Source organism: Centropristis striata, chromosome 2 (assembly GCF_030273125.1).
Source record: "Centropristis striata isolate RG_2023a ecotype Rhode Island chromosome 2, C.striata_1.0, whole genome shotgun sequence".
In the NCBI taxonomy this organism is placed as follows: Eukaryota; Metazoa; Chordata; class Actinopteri; order Perciformes; family Serranidae; genus Centropristis; species Centropristis striata.
The window spans coordinates 34,793,036-34,818,528 of record NC_081518.1 but is presented as its reverse complement, the minus strand read 5'-3'; the positions used below and the strand labels follow the sequence as shown (position 1 = coordinate 34,818,528).

At 40.1% G+C, this 25,493-nt stretch overlaps 1 protein-coding gene across 3 annotated transcripts in view; it reads left to right on the top strand.

Moving 5' to 3' along the window:
- Positions 1–25,493, top strand: part of igdcc4 (immunoglobulin superfamily, DCC subclass, member 4) — a 62,361-nt gene that overhangs the window by 23,670 nt on the left and 13,198 nt on the right. For all 3 annotated transcript variants that reach the window (XM_059349769.1, XM_059349776.1, XM_059349760.1), the window contains exons 2-13: positions 838–1,152; positions 8,204–8,345; positions 11,019–11,152; positions 17,872–18,006; positions 18,843–18,995; positions 19,888–20,298; positions 20,461–20,625; positions 21,011–21,148; positions 22,094–22,276; positions 23,422–23,625; positions 24,768–24,869; positions 25,208–25,394. In XM_059349769.1, coding sequence (XP_059205752.1) covers positions 838–1,152; positions 8,204–8,345; positions 11,019–11,152; positions 17,872–18,006; positions 18,843–18,995; positions 19,888–20,298; positions 20,461–20,625; positions 21,011–21,148; positions 22,094–22,276; positions 23,422–23,625; positions 24,768–24,869; positions 25,208–25,394 — 2,269 coding nt within the window. The remainder of the gene's footprint in view (positions 1–837; positions 1,153–8,203; positions 8,346–11,018; positions 11,153–17,871; positions 18,007–18,842; positions 18,996–19,887; positions 20,299–20,460; positions 20,626–21,010; positions 21,149–22,093; positions 22,277–23,421; positions 23,626–24,767; positions 24,870–25,207; positions 25,395–25,493) is intronic.

The following is a 25,493-nucleotide window of genomic DNA, read 5'->3' as shown; positions in this document are numbered from 1 at the left end:
CTTTCTTTATTAATTATCTTTTCACCCAATATCTATATACCATCTTGTTTATCAAAGACATGAATAAAAATGGCAGCACTTGACTGTTGTAAAATAGAGTGCAGACTGTGTAGGTGAGATACAGGAATATAAAGATAGGGGAAAAAACGATGTTAAAACCTACACAATACAACTATGAATGCATGCATTTTCATTCAGATTTTTTGGTATAAGAAATTGAAATGCATATTAAAATTTCAGCAGGGTACAATTGCTGGGGTTAAACAACATCTCCTTTGAGTGCAGTTTATGTAGCCCTCTGCAGCTCATCTCACACCAGCTCATCAACCTCTCACTCCAGGGCTTCCCCTCTTTCTCAACGACTTTAATGTCCTGCTGCTGACATACAAATCCCTTCATGCTGCAGCACCAATTTCATTTTTTAGAGCCCCTCCTTCTCTCTTTGGCCTCCTCTCTGTCCCCAAAACACTCTGCCTCTGGAATGCACCACCCCTATCCATCTGTGCTGCCAGCACTATTGATTGAATTGAAGTTCTGCTATAAAATGACAAATCGCCAAATGCTGAAATTGATAAAGTAGTCTAAAATAGCCAGAATGACAAATGACACAGATGTGTGAATAATTGCATCAATGAGGAAGAAAAGTGCAATAATTACTTATAGTTAAGCTGTGATATAGCGTTCCCAGAGCAATAAAAGGAGGGTTGCAGTGAGGCTCTGTATATATGTGCACAAATTATACTGACAAATGCATTTGAACGTGAAAATTTAAGGACATGTTTCTTAAATTAACAAAAATAAATGGTTAACAAACTCTTCTGTCTTTGTCCCACACAGAAAAGCCTGTTGCAGTGGAGCTGAGCTGTGGGGCTGGGCCCAGCCATGTAGTCTTGGAGCCAGGTTTGCCCCTCTTGCTGGATTGCAACCTTGGGGCCAGCGAGACACCTTTCAATGTCACCTGGCTTCGGGATGGCCAACCTCTGCCTCTGGAGGGGGGTGACTTCCTGCAGTATTTGGCCAACGGATCCCTCCTCCTGCTGCCCACCTCACAGGACGGCCAGTCTGACCGGGGCGTGGAGGGTGGCTACAGCTGCGTGACCGCCAGCGCCCTTGGAGCCCTGACCAGCCGGACTGTTAATGTTCTCCTAGCAAGTAGGTGTCCAGTAGACACATGTGATGGTCCTGGAGGGCTGTTGCATGCTCATGTCCAAAGTATGGTGTTTGTTTTGATTAGGGCTGCACAATCATGAGAAATGTTATTGAAATTGCAAAAACATTTCCACCATTGTTGTGAATTATATCTCAAAAGCAATGTAAGTTAAAAAAAAGTATCACAATTTCATTATTTTTTCCAAATCAAGCCACCCTAGTTTTTGATAAGTGAAATTATTGAAAATGAATGCAAAAGTGTGCATGCTGCAAATGTAAAACTCTGGATTAGCTGGAAACTCAAAATAGTGTACTAAAAGGTGCAATAAAGTGGTTTACTTTGTCTTTCTGTGGTCCTGATATACTGGCGATTTGTCCAGAGTGTAACCTAAACTAAAAGTGTAGAAATTTCAATCTAAAGATAGATGGATATTTTAACGAACATTTCTCATTAGCAGAGCCGCTTTGGGGGAAAATTTTTTCAATAGATGGAGTAGAGCTGGAATTATTTGTCAATTAATCTTTAAATGTTGATGGATAGAAAACCAATCTGCAACAATTCTGGTTCCAGCTTGAAAGACATGGATATTATAAGTTATTATAAGTTTTCTGTTAGAGTAAATTAAATTTCTCCAGGCTTTTTGACTTGACATTTTATTGAAAAGTTTCAACCTACAAAGGTAATGTTCATGAGAGCAGACTGCAGTGCAAAACAGTCAGTACATTTACATGACACTTTAGTTTGACTAATGTCCACTTGTCTATTATGATGTAATAGGTCAACCAGAAAGGGGCCATATCAACCCGCTGAAACGACGCATATCATATTCCCGTCAGTTATTCGATTTTCTCAGTTGCATGTAAACTGGGACAAGGACAGAAGTCCGATTAGACCCCAAAATAGAATTTTAAGCATAGCTCTATTAAACTGTGCATGTAAATGTACTGAGTGATAAACATACAATATGTTAATATTGTGAAGGCATGCCTTCTTTCTGAAAATATCTGAAAGTATAATATAAAAATACGGTATACCACAGCTTTATCAACATCACACGTTTGTGTGATGTTGATAAAGTAGCTAATGTGATAATGTGTGTCTGTATGCATTGGAGGCAGTCAAAATGCTTAAAATTGCTGGAAGTGAAAGGCTGCAATCTCACTGATGTAATGGAAGAATATTGGTTTTATACATCTAAAGCATTCAGTTGTGTGCGCACACACACACACACACACACACACACTCTCTCTCACACACACACAGCAATGTGATTTGTCAGATTTGTCAAGGGAATTTCCTTGCATGGATGGAGATGAACTTGGTTCTCCTTTGCCTCAGCTCGGAGATTTATCCTCTGGTGGAGCGCTAACAAGTGTCCTGGGAACAGGTACACTTTTAAACAACAGTGTGTTAAAAGGCACAGAGTGAAGGAGGGAGCGTGGGTGGAAGGGAAAAAATCAAACAGGAAGATGCCAGTGTGAGGGACGAGAGGACACGCTGTAGCTTTTTAATCACCACTCCAAGGAACCCTCTTTCTCTCTCACTCTTAAGTGGTCGTCTTTATTTAGTCATTAGCTTTGTGTAAAATGAGACAGTATCCTTTGTGGATGCCCCTGCTTTTGTCAGCTGTCACATGCCTATTTATGAGGATCTCTTGTTTGAGGGACAATAAGAAGTAAAGGAGGGGGGAAGAGGGGGGTTTGGGATGAATGGTGAGAAGGCAGAAAAGGCTGAAGAGAATTTGCAGTGATGGTGAAAAGAAAAGCTTCAGAGACCATTAAGAATTACCTTCCGTTTGTGTGTGTGTACACAGGCGTTTGTGTGTGTGTGTGTGTGTGTGTGTGTGTGTGTGTGTGTGGCTTTTTAAATTAAATCAGAGGCAAGAGGCTATGAAATGGATGTGACCAGTGTGCAGGAGGTCGGAGTCTAACCGCCTCAACACATTGACATTGAGCGGACATTCTCATTTCCTACTGCGTCTTCGCCAGCAGAAATGAGACTGAAGAGAGAACGTAGCAGAGATCACATCTGTGAAAACACATTACGAAACCCACCTGCTCCACTTTTCCTGTCGCAGTATATGATGCATGCGGCCTTGTCTCAAAGCATGTGAATGTGTTGAAAAAATGGAGAGACACAGTGGAAAGAGACCAGCTCCCTCTTTAGATAAACAGAATTTCAGTCTCTAACGTACTCTTTCTCGGCAGAATGCCAGCAGCAGTATACAGTGTGCATATTATGTTTCCCAAACACATCCGCGGCTAAATGATGATGCAGGAAAAAAAACAGCTTTTAATGTTAATTAGACCAATTAACCTTTCTCATTATGAGACTACTGAGGTGAATGTCAATATTTCCTAATTCCTACCAGCTTTTGCAACCCATTACAGTCAAATAGCTGATGTCATAATCATAAAAAGTGTGCTCTCTCCTCCATACAAACAAGATGCGTCTACTTTTTTCAGGCTTTAGAGATGGCTACTTTGCCAACATTTTTGGTACCTTTTTATTTCTAGTCACATGAGTAACCTGATTTTTTTTTATTCTTTGTAATTTTAGGCTGCATACTATTAATGCATAGTTTCTTCATGAGACTCAAAATGTGCAACTCTATGCATCCCATGCTTTCGAAAAGATGAAAAGGGGATATGTTGAAACATTTTTGATAAATGATACATAAGGGTAAACAAGTACCACAGAATGACTGTGAATGGCTGCCTTTTGTCAGTGTAATCTGACATGAGTGCCAAAACTGACAGAACTGAGCACCTTTATGGAACAAAAAAAAAGAAAAAAGACCATGTACTGTAAATAGGAAATTAAAATTTCATGCTGCACATTTTCTCCATATGCTGTTACAAATATCTGTTGAGTCCGGGGGCACGCTTGACGGGTTTTCACACTGTTAGTCAGCCTGAAAGCTGGGTAGCAAAGAGGTCACGGGTGGAATTATCTGCTTGCACAAGGGGAGGGGAAAAACGCTGCAATCTGATAGCTGTGGGGCCAAAGAGTGGGGCATCGATAGAGGGACAGACAAAGACAGAGAAATAGTCTGGGGTAAAGTCAGGGGCAGGAGAGAGAGAGAGAGAGAGAGAGAGAGAGAGAGAGAGAGAAGCAATGAAAAAGGACAACTTGAGAGGGAGCAAAGAAAGACAAGATGGGGGCTTTTTATGTACTGTATCGGAAGGTTACACACTTTTTCGCAGAGCAGTGCCCAAAGAGGCTGCCTGAAAATGTGAGACATAGAAGGGACCTTGTTGCTAGGAAACAATTGGACATATTTTTGACCCTGTAGCTTGATATGTCACCTTTGGCTGGGAGTGTTACTCTGAAAAACAGCATGGTGCCTGGCGGGTCGGTCATAGTATTTCACAGCAGGGGGGGGGGCACTTATGGAGTCCTGGGAAAAGACTAATATGATTATGCTTTGACAGAGTGGAGGTGGAAGCCCAGCCAGTGGCCATTGTTCCATCACAGCATGGGTAAAGTGTTTTCTCTGAATATCGTCTGCCCCCTTTTTGCATTAAAGTGTGCTCATGTGCTTTCTTGCTGATCAGCTGTTGTTCGCCACTCACATGCAGACACCCAGCCACCGACCCACGGACACTCATGCATATAGATGCACACAGTGATCCAGTAATCTAATCACAAGAAGTCCATGTTCAGGCATCACGGCACACACTAGAGCAAACACTGAGCTCAGCACACTTAAGTTTACACATGTGCACACACTCAAACACACAGTGAGTTTGTCAGGCCCTCTCTGGCAGTGTTGCAGGTAGTGTGTTTACATGAGGGCATCATGCTGTGTAATGGCTTGAAGTGCCAGGGGTTAATCATCAACTCGTCCTGCAACAATCATTGCAAGTGTTTCTGAAATGAATCAAATGCTTTCTGCTACTATGGCAAGTGTTTCTGCCTCTGTGTACTCATTGAGAAACTTTGTTCCCTCGGCGCAGTGGGAAAACACAGATGGCCAGTTTGTTGGCCATGACTAACAGTTGGTGTGATAGGGGTTAGGGGAATCTCGGAAAGTCCGTCTACACTCGAGTTTACAGTGGTTTGGAGAAAATCTTGTCCAAAAAATGTGAGTAGCTTGAAATCTTGAGGCAGCCATGTGATTGGCTGCAAGTTTGAAAGCACACAGAATCAGAAACAGGTTTGGGAGATAGTGTAAGGCTCTGCACCCTGCCACCCCGACATAGTTTGTTTGTTTAAAGTCAGATGACATGTAACTGTGTCCACTCTTATGCAGCTTTCTATATAGATCACAATGTTGGTCTGACAGAAATACCTTGACTACTATGAACTATTTGATGGATTGCCTTGACATTTGTACAGACAAACAAGCATAGCCTTCAGGGGATGAATTTGACTGACTATGGTAATTCCCTGACTTCACCTCTATAGCAGCACTACATTTTTGTTTTTTAGTGGAATATCTTGACAGCTGTTGGACCGATTATCCCGAAATTTGGTCCCACCATGGTGCCCATAATCTTTAGGATTTTGGTGGTTCTGTGACTTTTAATCGAGCTGCCAGCAGAGAAGAGTTTTCAGCATCTACTAAATAGATTGGCAATAAACTGTGCATTCTTATTCATGATTTCCAGATAATCAATTTTAATGGCTCCAATGAAGTTTATTAGCCACCTTTCGGTTCTCCCTCAGATTCCACCCTTAGCTCTGTCCCCACCGCCGTTAGACAGTTCAAGGGCCAGTTGGTAGCTGGTGCCTAACATCAAACCCGTTCTTCATGTTTCGCCAGCCAAAGAACCGACTCTAGACCAAGAAAACTGGTTCCAGAGAGGCACCGACCTTTGCTGGTCTCAAACCACAAACCGCTTAAGTCAGGGGCGGGATTATCGTGACCAACAAGACTGAAAAAATGTTTTTATGTTTGAAGTGCTAGAAGTAGGTTTGCCTTGCTCAAAAACAGGTATTGGAAGAGCTACAGTTTTGTACAAAGTACGACTGTTGTTGTTGACTGTTGACTGTTCAAAACAATAATGGCGACTCCCAAAAAGGTTAGTGTAGATGCTGCAATAGCATCAGTTAGATCGCAACTTGAGTGAATTTCTTCCATTAAAAGAAGAGCAAAAACACCACTGAAGGCTTTTATTGAAGGAGTTAGCCAAATGCTGCTGAAATAAGTACTAAAGTGGAATATGTGGTAAACACAATTCCTGCTAAAAATCTGCATGAGGTGGGAGCCTCTTGGGATACTGAAGTTAGCATTTAGAACGTAACACCACTGTGCCTCAGTACTGTGTCACATAAAACTAAAAACTCTGAAGACAATTACATGCCTCCGTTATGCAAACTTGAATGCAGCTATCACTCAAATAATATGCAGTTTGTCCGGCAGATCAAGCTTGAGCAGAAAAGGACAGTAAGAAACTTGTAGTATCACTGATACAAAATAGCATAAAGTTTGGTAGGTAGCTTCATGCAGGTGTAAAATGTAAATGTAATTGAGATATTTGAAAGCAGATTGCATGTTACATGGAAGTGAGATTGTTATTGAAAAGATATAGAAAAGAAGCAGTGTAATTTGTTAATACTTAATCACATCACACATTTAAAACAACAACATCTACCTGCAATGCATGAATCAAGTCATGCAAAGGTGGATTTCTTTTTTTAAGATATTTTTCTGGGCATTTTGTAGCTTTATTGACAGTAGAGATATTGAGAGTGAAAGGGGGAGACAGAGGGGAAGACATGCAGGAAAGGGCTCCGAGCCGGATTCGAACCCGGGCCGCCCGCTTACGAGGACTGGGCCTCTGTGGTATATGCTCTACCAGGTGTCCCACCGGGAACGCCTCACAAAGGTGGATTTCTGTATGTTTTCCTGCTGTCCAAATCTGGTCCAAATCAGCTCTGCGATTTGCCTCACATGGACAAAATTTGTTAATAAAGAAACCAGAAAAAAATACTGATTACATACCAATTTTAGTTTTTGTGCATTGATTTATGTAGATGTCTCTCCTTGGTTTGGTTCACATTTAATGTTGCTAACATTGGTTTTCTCTTATTACTACATATACTACACTTTCTTTTCTAGTTATATCAGTTGGGATTTTGAGTCTCCTTCTGTTGCCTTCCTGCTTTCTTCCTGCCTTTGGTTGCCTTCTCTGTCTTCTCTCTCTGCTCTCTCCTTTGATTCACCCCCCACTCTCTACTCCTTAGTCAGAGCTACAGGCGTAGTGGCTGGGACAGCCAACCAGTTTTGTTCTCCTCTCCAACAGCCTGATGGGGTCAGAGGTTAGAGGCCCTCAGACAGTGCTCACTGCTGCCTCCTGGTGCTCACTATTATCTACAGTAGGAAGCTTTCCAATGTGCAGAGGTTGTGAAAACTGGAGCCCTGCCAAGACTCAACCTGGAAAGAGAAATAATCCAACCAAGCATGATTAAATCCCCAAATTTCTCCCAATTAGGACATTCAAGTGTATTTAAATGGCCCTAACAAGTCCCTAATCAAATTAAAAAATTGAAAATGGCACCTTTAAAATCCCTATAATGACATGATAACAATAATTAAAAGCATTCTAAACTAAATTATAGTGTTTTTTTAATTAACTGAATGAAATAAAGAAGCTCTGATAAATGTGATATTTTAAACAAAAGCTGTTAATGGAATCATTATTGTTTTTATAGTATTTTATTGAGGTTTGAACCCACAATCAGTGCATAGAACCCCTTTCCCCATGACCACATTGGTTTTACAGCCCACTTATGGGAATGCACCTGTTGTGTGTGTTCTAATATAAAAATGTCTTTGTGGACTCTGATGGAAAGGGAGCCGTCCACCAGCTGTGGATCAGGCCTTCAAGATAATTGCACAGTTAGTCACATCTTGTGAGACCTACATCAAGCACACTGTGTCCTAAAGGTAGACAACATGACATACTTTTCAGATCATTAAAGAAAAAGGTCATTTGCTCAAGCAGCAGTTTAGCTATGGCCTCTTTTTGTGTCATTCTTCTGGGAAATCACCAGGTCTGCTCTGATAGATACCTCCCTGACCTCTATCACCTCCCTACCCCCCAGGTCTGTCCAAGTTCCATCAGGAGCCATCACCACAAACGTTGCCTGCTGGGGGAGCTGCTCGCTTCGAGTGCCAGATTGAGGGAGTACCCACACCTGTTATTACCTGGGAAAAGGACAAAGTGGCTGTCCCCGAGGAGACAAGGTGACCCTTCTATGTATTGTTGTCCTTCATCTGATTCTGTCTTGTTTCAGGACTTCTGTAGTTTCTTTTTGCTCTTCTTTATCTGATGATTTTCTTTTTATGTGTTTCATTAATAATATTTAGTGCTGTTCATCACATCATAGATCCAGTCTTTTAAATAATGACAAAATAAAACATATGGGAGATGACTTTCTAGTTCAATTATATTTATAAAATAACTAAACTAACCTTAATCTTGGAAACAAGTAATGCACTGTACAGGATCGCAAAGAGTCTGACAATATTTGGTAAATTGCCTTAACATTTCCAAAGGAAATAAAGCCCCTTCATTTTGGGGATTTGGGAATTTTTGCATAGTTTTCAATGTAGAAAGCATTTTGTGAAGAAAACACACAAAAGAAAGCACTGCGGGCATTAGGGCATGTTTTGGTTTAAAGTATTCCCATTTCATTGAATTGTAACCTATATATAACTATAAATATTTTTTAAATTATATTTCGTGCAGCAGATAGTAGAATAAAGCAAAGTACACAGTTTAAAACTTGTTAACACTTTCTGATACTTTTACTAGCCAACTGTTGCCATGTAGGGTGTAGTATGCTGATCTAATATTTAACACATTTATTGCCATTCATTCTTCATTTTAAAACATTTTGCGTTTTTAAAAATTAGTTTTTCTTAAAGCCCTGAGTTTGCACACAGCCACATTGGCGACTCAGATTTAACTTGTATTTGGCAAATTAATGGATTTCTTTGGCAAAGTTTATGGTATGATCAAAGGTTTGTTTCTCAATTTAAAAAAAGTAAGGACACTGTGTAATTAATATATATATATATATATATGCAAAAATTATCTTTAATTCCATAGAAAGTTTCCACCCTGAATATTCGTGTAGTTCTGCAGGCCTACTGTATAGCTCAAGCTGGCTATGGGCCTTCACATTTGGGTGTAAAATCTGGAGCTGTATTCGTAAAGTTCAAAGCTCTAAGTCTTGTTCATCTTAATTACATAGGTTTAAAAACTTTTTTTATAATGTTTTCAAAGCATAACTCCCAGTGGAGACATGCATCACTGTCAGTTTACAGTTTGTTTGAAAAACTTGATCAGAAACGATAGCCCATGCCCACCAGAATGACCTTGTGCAGCTCTATGATTTCATCTTGGTTCCATGCACACAAAAAGGAAAAAAAACCTTGCTACATATACATGCCTTTTCATTGGAATGCTTTGCTTTGGATTTTCAAGGTAAAAGGCGGAAAGTCTTTTTGTATTTCCTTTCATCCCTCAAAGAATGATGTCAGTGGAAGTATTTTCCATTAAAGGCCAGTAGTTGTACCTTTTTGGAAACCTTATCTTCCATAACATAGTGGATTATTTGACCACAATTAGAGCAGGAAAGTAGAATGGTGGTGGTAAAATAAATAATGCTGATGTCTGGCACTGGATGAGATGCTTGATGAATTGGTTACAAAAAGGCAGGTTGCAGGACTGTTTCAAAGTAAATATTCAAGAGTTTCAGCACTATAAGGAGACTAACCCTGAAGAAACACCTTGAGGTTAAAACAAACTACTGGCTATGATCAGTGCTCTTACAACAAAAGAAAAAAACATTTTCAGAATGTGTATCTGCTGTCGCATCCTCGACAGATCTCTCTCTGTCAATTCTCTCTCACAAATAGTCTATTTTACAGTGCCACTTAATGATAGTGACATTTCAGTGTGACTCTACCGTCTCCATCGCCTTGGAATTTGTTTTCAGCCTTATTGCACAGGACTAAGTGCTAATGGCTGCTGTAGCCCTGCATGACCCCCAAACAGCTCTCTGCTTATGAGGTCTTATTGGTGGGATGTGGTTCTCCGACCTCAGGCACTGTTAATGGCCTCTCACAAAGATGATCCTGATACATCACTGGCTTTTTCTCTTTCTGTTCTCTCTTGCTCTAATGTGCCTTTTTCTCTCTATTGGCCCTTCTGCCGTCTCTTGCTCTTCATTTCTTCTACTCCTCTCTCCCCACTTTGCTCCCTGTCTTCGTCTCTTTATCTCTTTCTTTTCTCATTCTTAGTTTTTCTGATCTGCTCCCTTTATTTTCTCCTCTCTTCTTTTTTTTATCTGCTCTTCATTCCTCACCCTTCCTCCCTTGTGAACAGGCTACCACTGGTCACATATTGGTGAGATTAATAGGCTGTGGTAGAGACAATAAGAGGTTGTGCGATGGCATTACACTGCCAGGACCCTGGGGGCCTGGAGCAATATGTCTGGAACATGACCTCCATAAGAAGTAGAGACATGTAGGAGTAGAAATAGTAAATAACAGCAGCACACATTGCACACATTGTACCCAAAAAGATGACATGCACAAATGCAATCATTCTTTCTATATACTGTTTTGCATATTATGTACCTTTATAAAACCTGAGAGCCAGTAAACAACTTTCATCTTTATATTTAAGTCACTTTTTGAGATGCATGACTTGTAATTGTAACCCCTCTTTGTCGTGGTTGCACACAATAACCTCTCTCCTGAATAAAGAAGGATGGAGTCCTGTGAGGACCCAGCAGGATCCCCACAGAGTTGATCAGCTGGATGTTTCATGCTGCAGGGCACTAAGCCATTTATTCAGTTGTTTTTCTCTCTGTTTCCCTCTCCTCCGCTTCACCCTGTGGACAACAGGTTCATTTCCCTTCTTAATGGGGTGCTCCAGATTCTGGAGGTGACCAAGGAGGATGAGGGTGCCTACCGCTGTGTTGCGTCCAACTCTGCCAGGAAGGACATCAGTCATGAAGCCAGGCTCACTGTCACCACAGGTGAGGACTGTTGCAGTGCTTTATAGTTTTTGAATAGGCAGCAGGGGCCCTGCTGGGAGCTGCCTGGCCAACCTCAAAAAATCCAATGTGAGTTTTGAGACTAGATGCCTGAATTTATTTGGTCTCTCCAGTGCTAACAAAATGGCACCCATTCACTGTGTATTGTGTGTTTTTATTGTGTGTTTGAAACTACAGTGGCTAATGTAATCCAAATGGAAAAATATATTGTTTATGATAAAGATTATACTGACTCGACTAGATAACTAGTTGTGCATACAAATTTAAAAATTGAATCACTTGGACTATAATAATCCAAGGTTTGCTCAAAGTTTGGAAAATGCCTAGTTTACACCATTATCTTTTCAAGGTGAGGAAAATGCTTGAATTTTAATACACTCCTTGAAAAATGCTTGATTTTCAGTATAACCTTGTGTTTCAACTACATAATCATAGCCTGGGTATACCCATACTGCCTTGCACGCTCGAATTTCATTTCGAACCTCCATCCAGTCTGGTAACCAGGGCCATTTCTTAGCCCTGTTTTAGGGATCCAATCACAGAGTTGGGAGGGACGGCAAGACGATGACACGTACTACTCGGCACTTGGAAGCTTGTAGTTTTCTTACGGATCCAACATGGCTGCTGCAGACGCGAAACTCTCTTTAGCTGTGGTGTTTTAAATAGTTTAGAGCGAAATTTGAAAGGCGAAAGGTCTCTCGGCGGCTCCGCTGTCCCCCGGCTCGTAGCGAGATCACCAGCGTTGCGGGGCTATTAGCCGCTAGCGGAGCTAATCACCGTTGCTAATCACCGGTGCTATCGCAACGCCGGTGATCTCGCTATGAGCTGGGGGACAGCGGGGCCGCCGAGAGACCCGCAGCAGCTTGTTTATTGCCCATAAAATCAGTGGATGTGTGTGGCTGAATGACATGAGGGGGAATAAAGAGTAAAATAAATAATCTTGCAGAAAGTGAGAACTGGAGAAGCAAAGCAGCAAGCAACACTCTCTCACAGACACACACACAACAAACATCCATTTCTGTTGCTCTACATACGTCATCTGGTATAACTGATACGATTGGCTAAGAGCTACCTACAGACACTTTTGATAGACATACTAAGCGCCCAATAAACGGCTCCGGAGGATCGTAAACCACACCTCCTCTACGGAGAAATGAATGGCTGGTTTCCAGACTAAATCTCATTTGAGATTAGTCTGGTGTTAGCCAGGCTAACATAATCACTCATTTAAACCAAAACTGTGTTAATGCTCATTGAGCTCCACTGGCTACCTGTTGCAGCCCGCATCAAATTCAAATCTCGAATGCTGGCCTACAAAGTTGTCTCCGGTACTGCTCCTACCTACCTGAACGCCCTGATTCAGACATATGCTACCTCACGACCGTTGCGCTCTTCCAATGAACGGCGCCTGGCTCTACCCCCCATTGGTACAAGGCAATCCAGACTCTTTGCACTTCTTGTTCCCCGCTGGTGGAACACACTACCAGTTCCTACCAGAGCAGGGGCGTCCTTCTCTACCTTTAAAAAACTCCTGAAGACCCAGCTCTTCAGAGAGCATCTTCTCTCCTAGACCACATGATAAGTGTACTCCTCAAAGAATTGTCACTAGCACTAATAGCTCTTATTGCACTATACCTTGATTGTTTGCTTTTACTCTTCCTGTAAGTCGCTTTGGATAAAAGCGTCTGCTAAATGACTAAATGTAAATGTAAATGTAAATGTTAATGTTTGAAATCAAACAATCCTGTCACCATATTTGTCCGTGGTCTCAAGTCTCACAACAGACAACAAGATAATAACAAGATAAGTCCTCTGTTGATCCTTTACTCTGGAGATTTGCAAGCAATATACAGTAGTGTTCAAAATAATAGCAGATGTAATGTAGCCAATGTAACTAACCAGATTAATCCAGGTTTTTAGTTTATTTGTTATTGCTACATGGCAAACAAGGTACCAGTAGGTGCAGTAGATTCACAGAAAACCAACAAGACCCAGCATTTGTGATATGCACGCTCTTAAGGCTGTGCAATTGGGCAATTAGTTGAAAGGGGTTTTTACTGTTTCCATTGAAAAAACTAACTTTGCCAGTATTTTAAATACGTTGGTAGCAAATAGAACATCTTCAGACATATTGTGATTCTCAGCTCAGACATTTTCAGTTCAATTCATTGAAAGTAATTGGAAAAAATGGTTCAGAGCCAATTTGCTTGTCTGAAAAGAGGTCTGCCACTTAGGTAAGCCAGAGGACACTGCTAATTGTCCCCTTAATTAAAACAAAACAAAGTGAAGCCGAGTTTAGTTATGTAATTACAACAAATGGCTTAAGTCTGTTTACTTAGGGTTGAAAAACTTTTAAATGAGAGTTGAGCTTAGTAAAACTTCAGCAACCTTAGTCATTTGTCTTGTATGAAATGTTATGTCTATACATTGCCATGTCATTTTTCATTAAAAGCATTTCTATTATGCAAAGCACTTAAATTTCCTGATCTTTTTGTATTAAACATAAGTGCTGTGCATTTACCTTGCCTGTCCTTCAGACTCCATTTACAGCAGCACAAACAGCCAACAAAAAAACTTTTATCCTCTGAGTGTTGATAGACAGTAGTCATCTTCTATACGGGTGCTGGATGGCATTGGGTTTACACTTTCAATGAAGCAATTCATGAGTCCATGGTACTCATGTGTCTGTTCATCCAAAGGACCCATTCTACTTGATTGGTCAAATAGTTGCAAGCTTTTTAATGTTTCAGTTCAGAGACTAACTATGAGCATGACACATTCAAAGATATTACATCCTGACAACCTTTATCTCAATTATAAATTAAAAAGTGCTGTGGACAACATTTCTATAATATAAAGTAGCAATCACGTTGTCTCTTCAGACGTCTGTCTCCACATTTGTTTTCTGTTATTTAGCCCAATTTACTGTGAGCAAAGTATTACATGTGTTGACCCCACAGGCAAGAAGAAATCAAATCCTTTAAAATGACATGTACATTAATTGAGTTTAATGTGGCAACAAACAAAGGATAAATGTTACATTATGGTGTAATTATACTCCAATCAATGTAACCCAAGGCTGTCAATTAAAGTAAATACTGTTTACAGATTTTTTACTATTTTGACATCAGTATACACCCTTCTTTCTTTGATATAAATCTCAGCCTACATTAGTCGATAACATGGTGTAGCGACTCAGTGAATAGTATTGTGAGGTGTGATTTCACCATTAGGCAGCCCACATTAAAGCCTTGTCGTATTATCTGCCTCTGTAGCTAGAGATCAGTCAGCTGTAATTGGCTGCTCTGTGGGAACCATTGTGTCCTTTTTGAGTCACAGCCTTTGTGTCCTTCAAAAGAAAGACAAAAAGAAAGAGGGAGACAGACAGACAGACAGACAGACGGACAGACAGATGAGGCCAACGGAAGTGAGTGAGCTGACTTTTTAAGAGTTTTTACACCATCTTTAACAGCTGTAGCGTAGGCAGAAATGACAGTGTGGGTGGGCACAGAGAAAATCAGGTGGGCCCAGTCCATCCAAGACCAATCATACTTATTATGTTCTGAAACCATTACTGCTATACTTGTGGAAATGAACCACAGTTTAATCGTGCAAAACCTACATGTCATCAGAGGTAATGTTACAGGCAACAAGGCAAATATTAACAGCATTACATAGCAGACGCACACACAGCAACAAAAACAGAGCAAAATTCCTCATAAGCCTATTTGTTGATACTTACTTGGCTTTTATATGTGATTGTGATTCGGACCATAAATCATATGGATACAGGTACACTGACGCATTATTTTTTATCAGATAGAGGCCGCATGAGTTTTATAAATCTCAATCATTGTGGAGCTGGGCACATGTGCACAAGCCTCATGTCCAACAGTTTTCCATCTGATTAGATGTAGAAATGTCTGCTCCACCACTCATACCTGCCAGTGAGAGATTCTCTAAAGAAATTGCAGTTTCACCGACTGTGCTGCATCGGCGACGTTTTCCAACAGAGCAGCTGTCATTATGCACAGCTGTGGCTATTTGTAATTAATTCATCACAGGTCTCTGCAAACCATCATTGCGGTAAAATCTCAATTATCATTATATTAAACGTTGGAAGGATGATCGATGATTTATTCCTATAATGAGTGCAGCTGTCTCAGTAGAAACTGTGTGAGGTGCCCACATTCTCACAACACATTTTAACATTTTAGTTTGTCTTTAAGTGTAAGGGGCTGTCATGCTTCACGCATATGTGTGTCATATATGTCAAATACAATTATAACATGACATACAGAAACAACAGAGAACTTGGCAATGAGCCAGTACAGCAGCCCAGTCTGCCAGCTCAGAGGGTCCATCGTGGTATAGATAACCCTCTTATTACACATAACTCACAAGTCTCTCTGTCCATTAGATACTTAAAAGAGAGTCTTAAAGCAGTATTTCAATAGGGTAAGAAATAATAATAAGTTGCAGCTATCACACACATTTTGTTATGATTACACTGGGTATGTCAGCCTGAACTCTAAATGGCAAAGGCACATCTGTGACTACACCTTTCAAGGCACAATTTTCTATACTTTTCTCATGCTTTCACTTGAGTACAAAATATACAACAGAGAGGAAACTATGCTCCTTTTTTGACAACAGTTGCTCTACTCTTTGCACAGTCAAAGAGCTCTTTGGAAACACGTTTGCTGAAATATATACAGTGCATTTTAATAGTTTTTCCCACGTGTATTGACAATTACAGGTGTTTCTGAGCTATTTTCCCTCAGTGATCTTGCTGCTGTCGTGAACAGCTTGCAGCCTGAGGAGGAAACTACTTAAAGCTTTATAAGGTACCATTAACAAGTAACAGTTGTCAGATCGTTCTCTTCACTTTGCATTTCAGAGTTCTATGAATAGTATACCTCAAAATCTATAGCCAAGCTTTGACAGCTTAATGTTGGTGCTAAAGGTCCATGCACTTCACACGTACCCCGGCTTCCTTAAACCTACGTTTTATAGTTCCTTCCATTTCTTCTTTACTTTTCCTTCAGTTTTCCAAAAGCTATACACAGTGCCCATACCAATCATCTCCAAATAAGACCCCTATCAAGGCACACCCTGCAGTGCAGACCTTGCAAAGGCAGACTGACCCACTTAAAGCCTTATGCATAACCAAGGATTGCTGTATGTAATCTCAATGATTAATTTATAATGTGTTTACAGAATGCAAGGCCTTTCATTCTGGAGGTCATTAGCATTATTTGCTGCTGTGACTGCTTTGGCAGAGCAGAATTGCAGGGAAATAAGGCCCTCTCACCAGCACCAGCAGTCCTTGGGGACTGATGCACACTTAAGAAATGAGTGTCTGCTTCCATCAACCCATAAACAACAAGCCCATACAATAACACCCATAGTCCCTGAAATACAGAAATGTGCTTCAGCCCTCTATAACAGATATTCTATCAACTGAGTTAATGGTTTACCTTTTGTCTCCAAGAAATTAGCTTTCTTTTGTGTTCCCCTTTTCTCTAGTTTCTTGAAACTCTCTGTGCTTCACATAACCTCTCTCTCCGTCACACCATCTCCTCTCTGTCAGCCATTTGGTACATGCTTTATTCCTGGTTTTGTACAGTATGTCTTCTCTTGTGTATTTTGTGTACTGCTATCTTAATAAAATGTGCTATGAGAGCTCTCATCCCGTTTCTCTGCAGATTATTCCACATCTAAACCTCTCTGATCAAGATTTCCCATTCAGGTCATATCCCTATTCACCATCCACAAGAATTGATTAAGCCTCAACCAGATACCAATCAGTCAGCTATAGGGGCTGCTTTTATGATGAAGTGGCTAGCTGTGTTAGAAAAGAACTCCATCCCATGAAAATGCTCTCTGAGTCACTGAAAACTCCTCTGAAGTTATCCTCAAATTTTTTTGTCCTTCTGCCTAAACTCCTGTAAAATTCTAGCTACTGATCTGAAGGGTATGCTAGCAAAATGCTAACGTCAATCATTATTTGAGTAATCGTCTTCAATTAACTTTGTCGGTCATAAAGTGAGTTTTTCTCAGGTGTATTAATCAGCTATGTGTCCAAATACAGTGTCTACTGTTTTTTGTTTGGTAAAATTAAGGCGCACATGTTGCTGCGTCTCGTCTCGTTGTAAATCGTTCAAAGAGGAAACATTTCTCCACTACATTTCTCTTGTTTTTCGGAGGCAGTCCGTTTGATTTGTAAAATAAAATGACTAAAACTGCCCAAAAACAGTTCTGTCAATGTTAGCTGGAGGTTGAGACTACTATGGACTATTGAGACTAAACCCAAAACTCCCAAACTGAGACGGAGGCATTTTACTTAGTTAGTTTTGTAAGTCAACATCTTTCTTAGCTCAGCTGAGACTGACCTCTGATGGCGATACAGCAAATACAGCAACTCTGTATCAGTTTAATACACTGAAAGAGCAGCGTCTGTATTTTTAACCGTATTGAAAATGATAACATGAGGATTTCTAAATACACTGGTTTAGGTATGAAGACTCGGTATGAAGTTCAGGCTGTTTTCAACGAGGTTAGTCAGAAAGCTACTGTTGCAATCCTGGAAATCTGAAAAGCCACTGAATAAGAAATAATAAGAAAAAAACTTCCCAGTTACAGATGTATCTAACTGGTCAACAATTCCAAAATGTACACTGTTTTTTTTTTTGTTATAGGCTCTACTGAAGCCCTCAACAGAGTTGTGATTGTTGCACCCCCTCAGAATGCAACAGTTGTACTCGGCCGTACTGCTGTAATGGAGTGTATGGCACAAGGCCAGCCGAAGCCTCTGGTGTCCTGGAGCAGAGAAGGTAACGCTTGCAAATGCTCTTACTCTCTCTTTTCTTTCTGTTGTTCTCATCCTGTTTGTTTCTTTCCCCCCTTCTTTTACTGCATCTGTGGCATTCCATTATCCATGTCCCACTCTCTAACGCACACAAAGAACAAACATCAACATGTCAGGATCACATTTGTGTACCTGTCACTGTAAACTTTCACTGATGATAGCTGTCTCCTCTCAGCCAGTCCTCTTTTGTTCTGCTGTACATTGAGTCATGCTTTACATAAGATGATTTGTCACAATTAATTCACACCTCTGCAGCAGTATTAACGCACATGCACACACATGCTTGTAATCTTGGTGGGAATTATATAATGTAAAACTTTTGGAAATCCTTTGTGTGCTGCTTTGGCATTTCTGCAGGTTTTTTTTCTTCCATTGACTGTGAATATATCACTATACAAGGAATTCTATACATTGTCAAAACTGCATGGGCAAGTGGCCTTGTCAGATAATTCACTATGTAAGAGATGATCATTAATTGTAAAGCATCTAACAACAGTACAAAATGGCGGACAAGCTAAATAGTGGTCTATATGGTGAATAGTGAAGGATTTTACACAGCCTGGGAGTGTGCCAATGCAGACACCTCAGTGAACCCAAACTAAAAAGTCACAGAGCCACCTGTTGGTCAGCTTGTGGGATTACAGGTCAAATCATGTGCTGCTCAAAGTGCAGCCTCTCTCCTTTGTGCTGTTTCTCAGGCAACTGAAAGTCTGAGAAATGATCTCCAATTTTCAAGGCCAGTCTCTTGTTTTTGTTTGATCCCTCTGTCCTGTTGTTCTTTGTGCTTTCTTCTTTGATCAGATGGAAAGCCCATTTCCACTGATGTGGTCGTCCTCGCAACAAATCTGGTGATTAGGGACACAAGGCGTCACCACGCCGGCCTCTATGTCTGCCGGGCCAACAAGCCCAAGACCAGAGAATTTGTCATTGCTGCTGCTGTGCTGCATGTGCCGGGTAGGAGTCATGTTTTGTGTTTTACATAACAGATTAGACAAAGACTTTATTGAAACTAGTCTCTCGCTTTCACTTAAGTCATCAACTGAAAGTGTGATAATGGAAAAGAAAAAGTAAAATTATTTTAAGGGAATTTCAGTCTTTTCGGTTAGTCCCTTAAATGTATAAAAGTGTTCCTTTGAATTTTATAGTGCACATGCTGTATAAACTGTCAACTGTAAGTCAGCATGGTTTCCTATAACCAATATTTATCACCATCACTAATAAACATTAAATCGATAGATGTTTACTAATTAAAATTAATGCTATAATTTACGCTATTTAACAATTAATTGTTGCAAACAACATTTTTATATCTAACTATATTAAGTATTAATAATGATTAACAAATGCTTTGCAAACAGTCTATAAACATGATTTACATATTATATTATACTATTATAAAGTTGTTAAAAAACTTAATGAATGGTACTTGATGCTTTACTAAATACTTATTAGTCATTAACTAATATTATAAACAGTAGTTGCAATTATAGTATTATTATTATATTATATATATTACAATTATTATAGTAGCCATCCAAATTATATTTAAAGCTTGTTTACAAAACAATTATGAATCACTGACAGAGTATAAACTATCTAAATAATATAGATGCTTTACAAAGTATTTATTAACATAAAAAAATGTGTCATGAGCATTAGTTGCAACGTTATAATAGCTATTATAGAAACTGTATAATTGTCATCCAAATAATGTGTTTTAGACAGTTTGCAAATTATTTGGTAATCATTAGCTCTGGTTTATTATAGTACACTGTTAAAATAACATAAATTATAGCATTATTGGTAATAAGCAAACCTTACTGATTATCATTTAATTTTTTATTAGCCCCTCCAGTGATTCTCCAGCCTCCAGAGACAGTGTCCCTCTCCCGAGGAAACACAGCAAGGTTTGTGTGCAACAGCTCTGGGGAGCCCCCTCCAGTGTTGCACTGGCTAAAGGACGGTCGTCCCATCAAGTCCTTCAGGCAGGTGAAGACCCAAAGCCCTGGAGTCCTCCTCATAAACCAGCTGGCAATGGAGGACGGTGGCTACTACCAGTGCATAGCAGACAACGGGCTGGGCACGGCCTGTGCCACTGCCAAGCTGACAGTCATTGTGAGGGAAGGTCTGCCCAGCCCTCCTCGCCACCTGTCGGCCACGCCCTACTCCAGCACAACTGCCTTTCTTACGTGGGAGAAACCTGAGTACAATGCGGACCAAATCATCGGCTACTCTGTACACTGCCAACGTGCTGCAGGTGTGTCTCCATCATAGAGTTTGTAAAAGTAGGGTCAATTTCTCATAGACACAATCACACTTTTTTTGCAACCAGTAGATTTTCAGAGCTGGAGGCTATCCACTTCTTCTTCCACTCTTCCTTGAATAATGTATTTGATTCAAATATTTTGGTCCTTTTCAGGTTCAGATAATGTGGAGTATCAGTTTGCGATGAACAATGACACCACAGAGTATCACGTCAAAGAGCTTCTCCCCCACACTGCCTACACATTCTTTGTGGTGGCTTACTCACTCATGGGTGCCAGTCGGCCATCACTGCGTGTTACGGTAGAGATGCTGGAGGACGGTGAGTAATCCAACTAATGCACAGGTGAAATAAGGACAGCCTTGGAGCTTCACAGACTCCGAACAAAAAAATAGGCCAACCTCATAACTTCGCAGGATTTTTTAGAGCACATGAATCATCAATGTCATCTGTTCACAAAGCGTCAGTTTAGAGTGTGTAAATATTTAAAAAGGACAAGCAGTAGCTTACTAGAGACTCCACTAAGCATTTTTTTATTAAAAATCCAAATGAAATTTGATTCCCTCTTTGACTAATTCTTTAGGAAAATGCTGAGTAATAATTAGTTACAGACATACTGTGCTTTATAGCTGCCCATAACTCTGCATATCTAGCCTTGAATGTGAATCATCAACAGTTCACTATGTCCCTGTGTTCACTCCTGCAGTGCCAAGTGCACCTCCTCAGCTGTCTATAGCCAGCACCTCCCCCACAGACATCAGGCTGATGTGGCACCCATTGTCCTCGCAGCACAGTCGAGGAGCTGTTACCCACTACCGCATTGAGTACAGCACTCTGGATCAGGGTGAGTAACCCCTGCCGGACTACAAGTCAACCTTACCTGCCAGTGAAAGCACACTTCAGAGACATGTTCAGTATGATTCAGGAGATTTACCAATTTTGGTTCCGTCATTTAGTCCTTTATTCAGTTTGTATTTTTTTCCTGTCTTTGATAATAGATTAGATTGGTTTAAGAGTGCATCAGTTCAGAAGTTTGATGATAGAATGTTCAATGAGAAAGTGTTATTAGTGGTGGAATGTGGTGAAAAAGTATATTTACTCATCTACTGTACTTAAGTACAATTTGAGGTACTTTTACTTTAGTTGAGAGTTTCAATTTTATGTACTCCACTACAATTTAAAGGGAAATATTGTACTTTTTACTCCACTACAATTAGCTGCCAGCTTTAGATACTTTTGTTGTTAAGATTTTTCATGAAAAACATGATCACTTGAAAATGATTGCCCATTCTTATAAATTAAACCACATAAAAGTATATTAAGTAGTCAAATCAGCCCTACCTTGACAACAGTAATTATAATCCAATAATGTATAACAATCTGACTGGGGCCATTCTGCATAATGAGTACTTTTGCTTCTGATACTTTAAGTACATTTTGCTGATACTTTTGTACTTTTACTGCAGTGAGGGATCTGAACACTACTTCAACCACTGCATTATTTTTTTTTCTGCATACCCAGTTGTCCACCTGTTGAATGTACATGGAGATGAGGTTTGTCCTGAATGGACCCATATTCATAACAGTTTGTCCTAAATACACTGGTTTGTTCATAGAAAAAACAACATGCTACACATATTTTTTGTTTTCTGTGTGATACATAGGCCTATTATCTGTTGAATCATCTGTTCCGTGAGCTGTACATTGCCTCTAAAAAAACCTTGAGAAAATCATGATAATTAATAACCCCATTAGTTGATGTAAGTGTGCATATTGTATTTTCCCACAGTGGACAGTGTGTTCTCAGTGGAAGTGGGGGGTAATGAAACTCAGTTCACACTCAGAGAGCTGCAGCCCAACCAGGTCTACCGACTGAGGATAGCAGCTGGAACAGGCATTGGCTTTGGGGTTCCCTCTGAGTGGGCCCAGCACCAAACCTTAGCCCACTACAACCACAGCGACCACAGCATGGGTAAGGTCAACACCACAATCACCTTTCTTCCCCATTCTGATGCTCACTTTGAACTTCAAAAGGTCGTCTTTACCATGCCTACATGCCTAAATTCATTGAGTTGCTGCCATGTGATTGGCTGATTAAATATTTGCATTAAAGGGCAGTTGAACAGGTGTATCTAATGTAGTGGCCGGTGAGTCATTATCGAGATATGAAATGTCTAGGAATATAACACTCAGCTCATGATTTGATACGATTTCTGATATAGGGTGAACAACACGATTTTCTCACGTTTTTATTTTTTTAAATTTTTTTTTTTACAGAATGACAGAATGAGCGATATGTAGATTCTTTCAGGAAGATCGTGTCATTCTCAGGCAGAAGCTGAGATCTCTGCACATTCTCAATGTCCCCTGTTGGCTGTTAACAAGCTAATGTTAGCAAGCAAATGTTAGCTATATGTTAGCAAGCTAATGTTAGCTATATGTTAACAAGCTAATGTAAGTTAATATCCCCTTTTGTTCAGTTTTCCAGTTTTTCAGATTTTGAAAGTTAAGTTCTGGTTCTTTAACTTGTTGGTATTGCAGCTTCGAACGGAGAGCGGTGATTGTTTTCGCACTCTGATAGTGACATATGCCCTGAGCATTGACTGTAGGCTGTGAGGTGTGCTGTCAAAATCAAACATAGTTTACAACTTCTTCTGTTGGAAAAGTGTATTTTGATAAATTTTTCATTTCAACCGACCTTCAATTGTCACACATTTATATCGATTTTTAACTGTCTCGCAATGCATCTTTACATTCCCAGAATTCACCTGTATCAGGATAGAAGATTTTGGCCATATCATCCAGCTCTAGGTCACAGCTGTCTTGCTCATTTTTTTTGCTCAAAAATGCATTAAAGTCACAGTCCTTTTTTGTTTTTGTTTGTTTTAGTTTTATGCAAACTTTGATTGAATGTGATTTGCTTACCATACAAATGAAATATGGTAGCAGCTAGTAGCAGTACTGTGTAGATTAAGACAGGGATCTTTTCCACAAGCAACAGGTCATTATGTAGCTGGAGTGAAAGTCTGGAGGTTCATGTTATAGTATAGTATCGTTATCATGCGGCATTCTTGAGCCATTGAGTCATTTTTTCCCCCCTTTTCCAAACATTTTCAGTGATCTTTGCCCCCACTGAGCTGAAAGTGCGAGCCAGAGCGAACACACTCAATGTGACATGGCATCCTTCACCCAATCACACGATGGTCTCTGGTTACAAGCTGTCCTGTCGAGAGGTGGAGGCTGACGAATCAGCCAATGGAGAGAGGACCCACACCATCAGGCTCCGTAAGAAGGCCCGTTATCATCTCCTCACTGGGCTGGGTGAGTTGTTGACAGAGAACTCTCCAAATGTTCCATGATTTAAAGTGTATTCTGCTTTCATATTTTCATGGCCTTTCATTTTTCTAACCTTTCATTTAGCTCTCTTTCACCGCATTTTAAATCAAATGCTGCCCACTTTGCCATTTAAAAATTAGTCAGCTAGTTTTGCACACATGTAGTCAGAGATGTGGACATGACTCATTGTAACTTGGGCTTGAGTCGACTAAAGTCACTGTTTTGATGACTTGCACTTTGACTGGACAGAAACAAAATGACTTCAGACTTGAACTGATTTCAGACATACTGACTCACATGAGATAGTCTGGTGACCTGTCCAGGGTGTACCCCGCTGACATCTCACCCAATGTCAGCTGTGATCAGCTCCAGCCTCTCACAATCAGAGTGCGGATAAGCGGTTGAGGATTTTTCGTGTTTTCAGTTTAAATGTTAAATCTAAAATAAATAAAATGTTCAGGGTTGTTAATGTTGACATTACAAGTACATGTATAGTGTTCCCCATTATTTAAACCTGATTCCAAAATACTTGGGACACTATGTAAAATTATGTTAAAAACCGAATGCATCAATTATAGAATGATTTACAAAACCAACCCCAGTTTGAGCTTTAGATATCTTCTTTTTTTACTGTATTCAATTGAATTTTAAGTCCAGATTCCCAAAAAGTTGGGAGGTTGTCTAAAATGTAAATAGAAGAGAATGGGATAATTTGCTAACAATTTGTGACATATATTTAGTTGAAGACTTTACAAAGACTTAACTTGCTGAAGACAAAGTTACTTTGGACTTGCTTGAGACTTGAGTCACATTGTACTAAGCCTTGTTGGTTAGCCTGGTTCTGAGCAAGATAATGCTTTTAACTGATGTCCTTGCCAGCCAGAGTGTGGTAATTCATTCAAAGACTGCTTTTACAAGAATGTTTACTAATGTTAATACCTTGGCTTGTCTTTGTAAGTTTACTTGTAATAATGAGTAAGTAAATGGCAAATATGGCTGAAAGTTTAATTTTTGTCTTTGTCTTTCCTGTCTATCTTGCTGTGTGTGTGTGTGTGTGTGTGTGTGTGTGTGTGTGTGTTTGTGTGTTTGTGTGGTGTGGTGTGTGGTGTGTGTTGTGTGTAAGTCAGGCTCTGACCGGCAGTATGAGGTGAGAGTTTGGGCATTTAACAAGCAGATAGATGGAGCAGCTGCTGCGTGGAAGGGAAGGACAGACAAGCCCCATGACAGAAGTAGGTTTTCTCTGCCTGCATGTATTCATAAAATAATGTTTTGAAATTGTTGTGTACAACTCTGATTCCAAAAAAGTTGCAAAAGTTGGAAAATCTAAATAAAAGCAGAATGCATCATATTCAGAATTGTGTGTAATAATAGTGAACATTAAATATACTGTCTTTGTCAAAAGGATTAATCATTTATTGCATTCGAATTTCTTAATATTTTAGACAGCTCTCTCTCTCTTTTGGAATGGGGGTTGTAAAAAAGGAGATACCCTCCATCACTTTTATTGAATAATAAATAATGACAATAACATAACGTGTGTGTGTGTGTGTGTGTGTGTGTGTTGAAGCACCGTCGCCGCCCATGCCCTCTCCTCCATTGCCCCCAAGCAGCATCCAAGCCATGGCCAACAGCTCCACCTCCATCTGGCTGCGCTGGGAGAAACCACGGTTCAGCAACGTACGCATCATCAACTACACAGTGCGCTGCAGCCCAGCAGGAACCACCAACGCCTCGCTGGTCTCCTACTACACCAGGTCAGAAACTTCATCTTTGTCTGTAATGTTTAGATATCTCAAAACTTAGGTCATGTTCAACATTTGAACAATAGTCCTTACTAAATAACTCCTTATGCA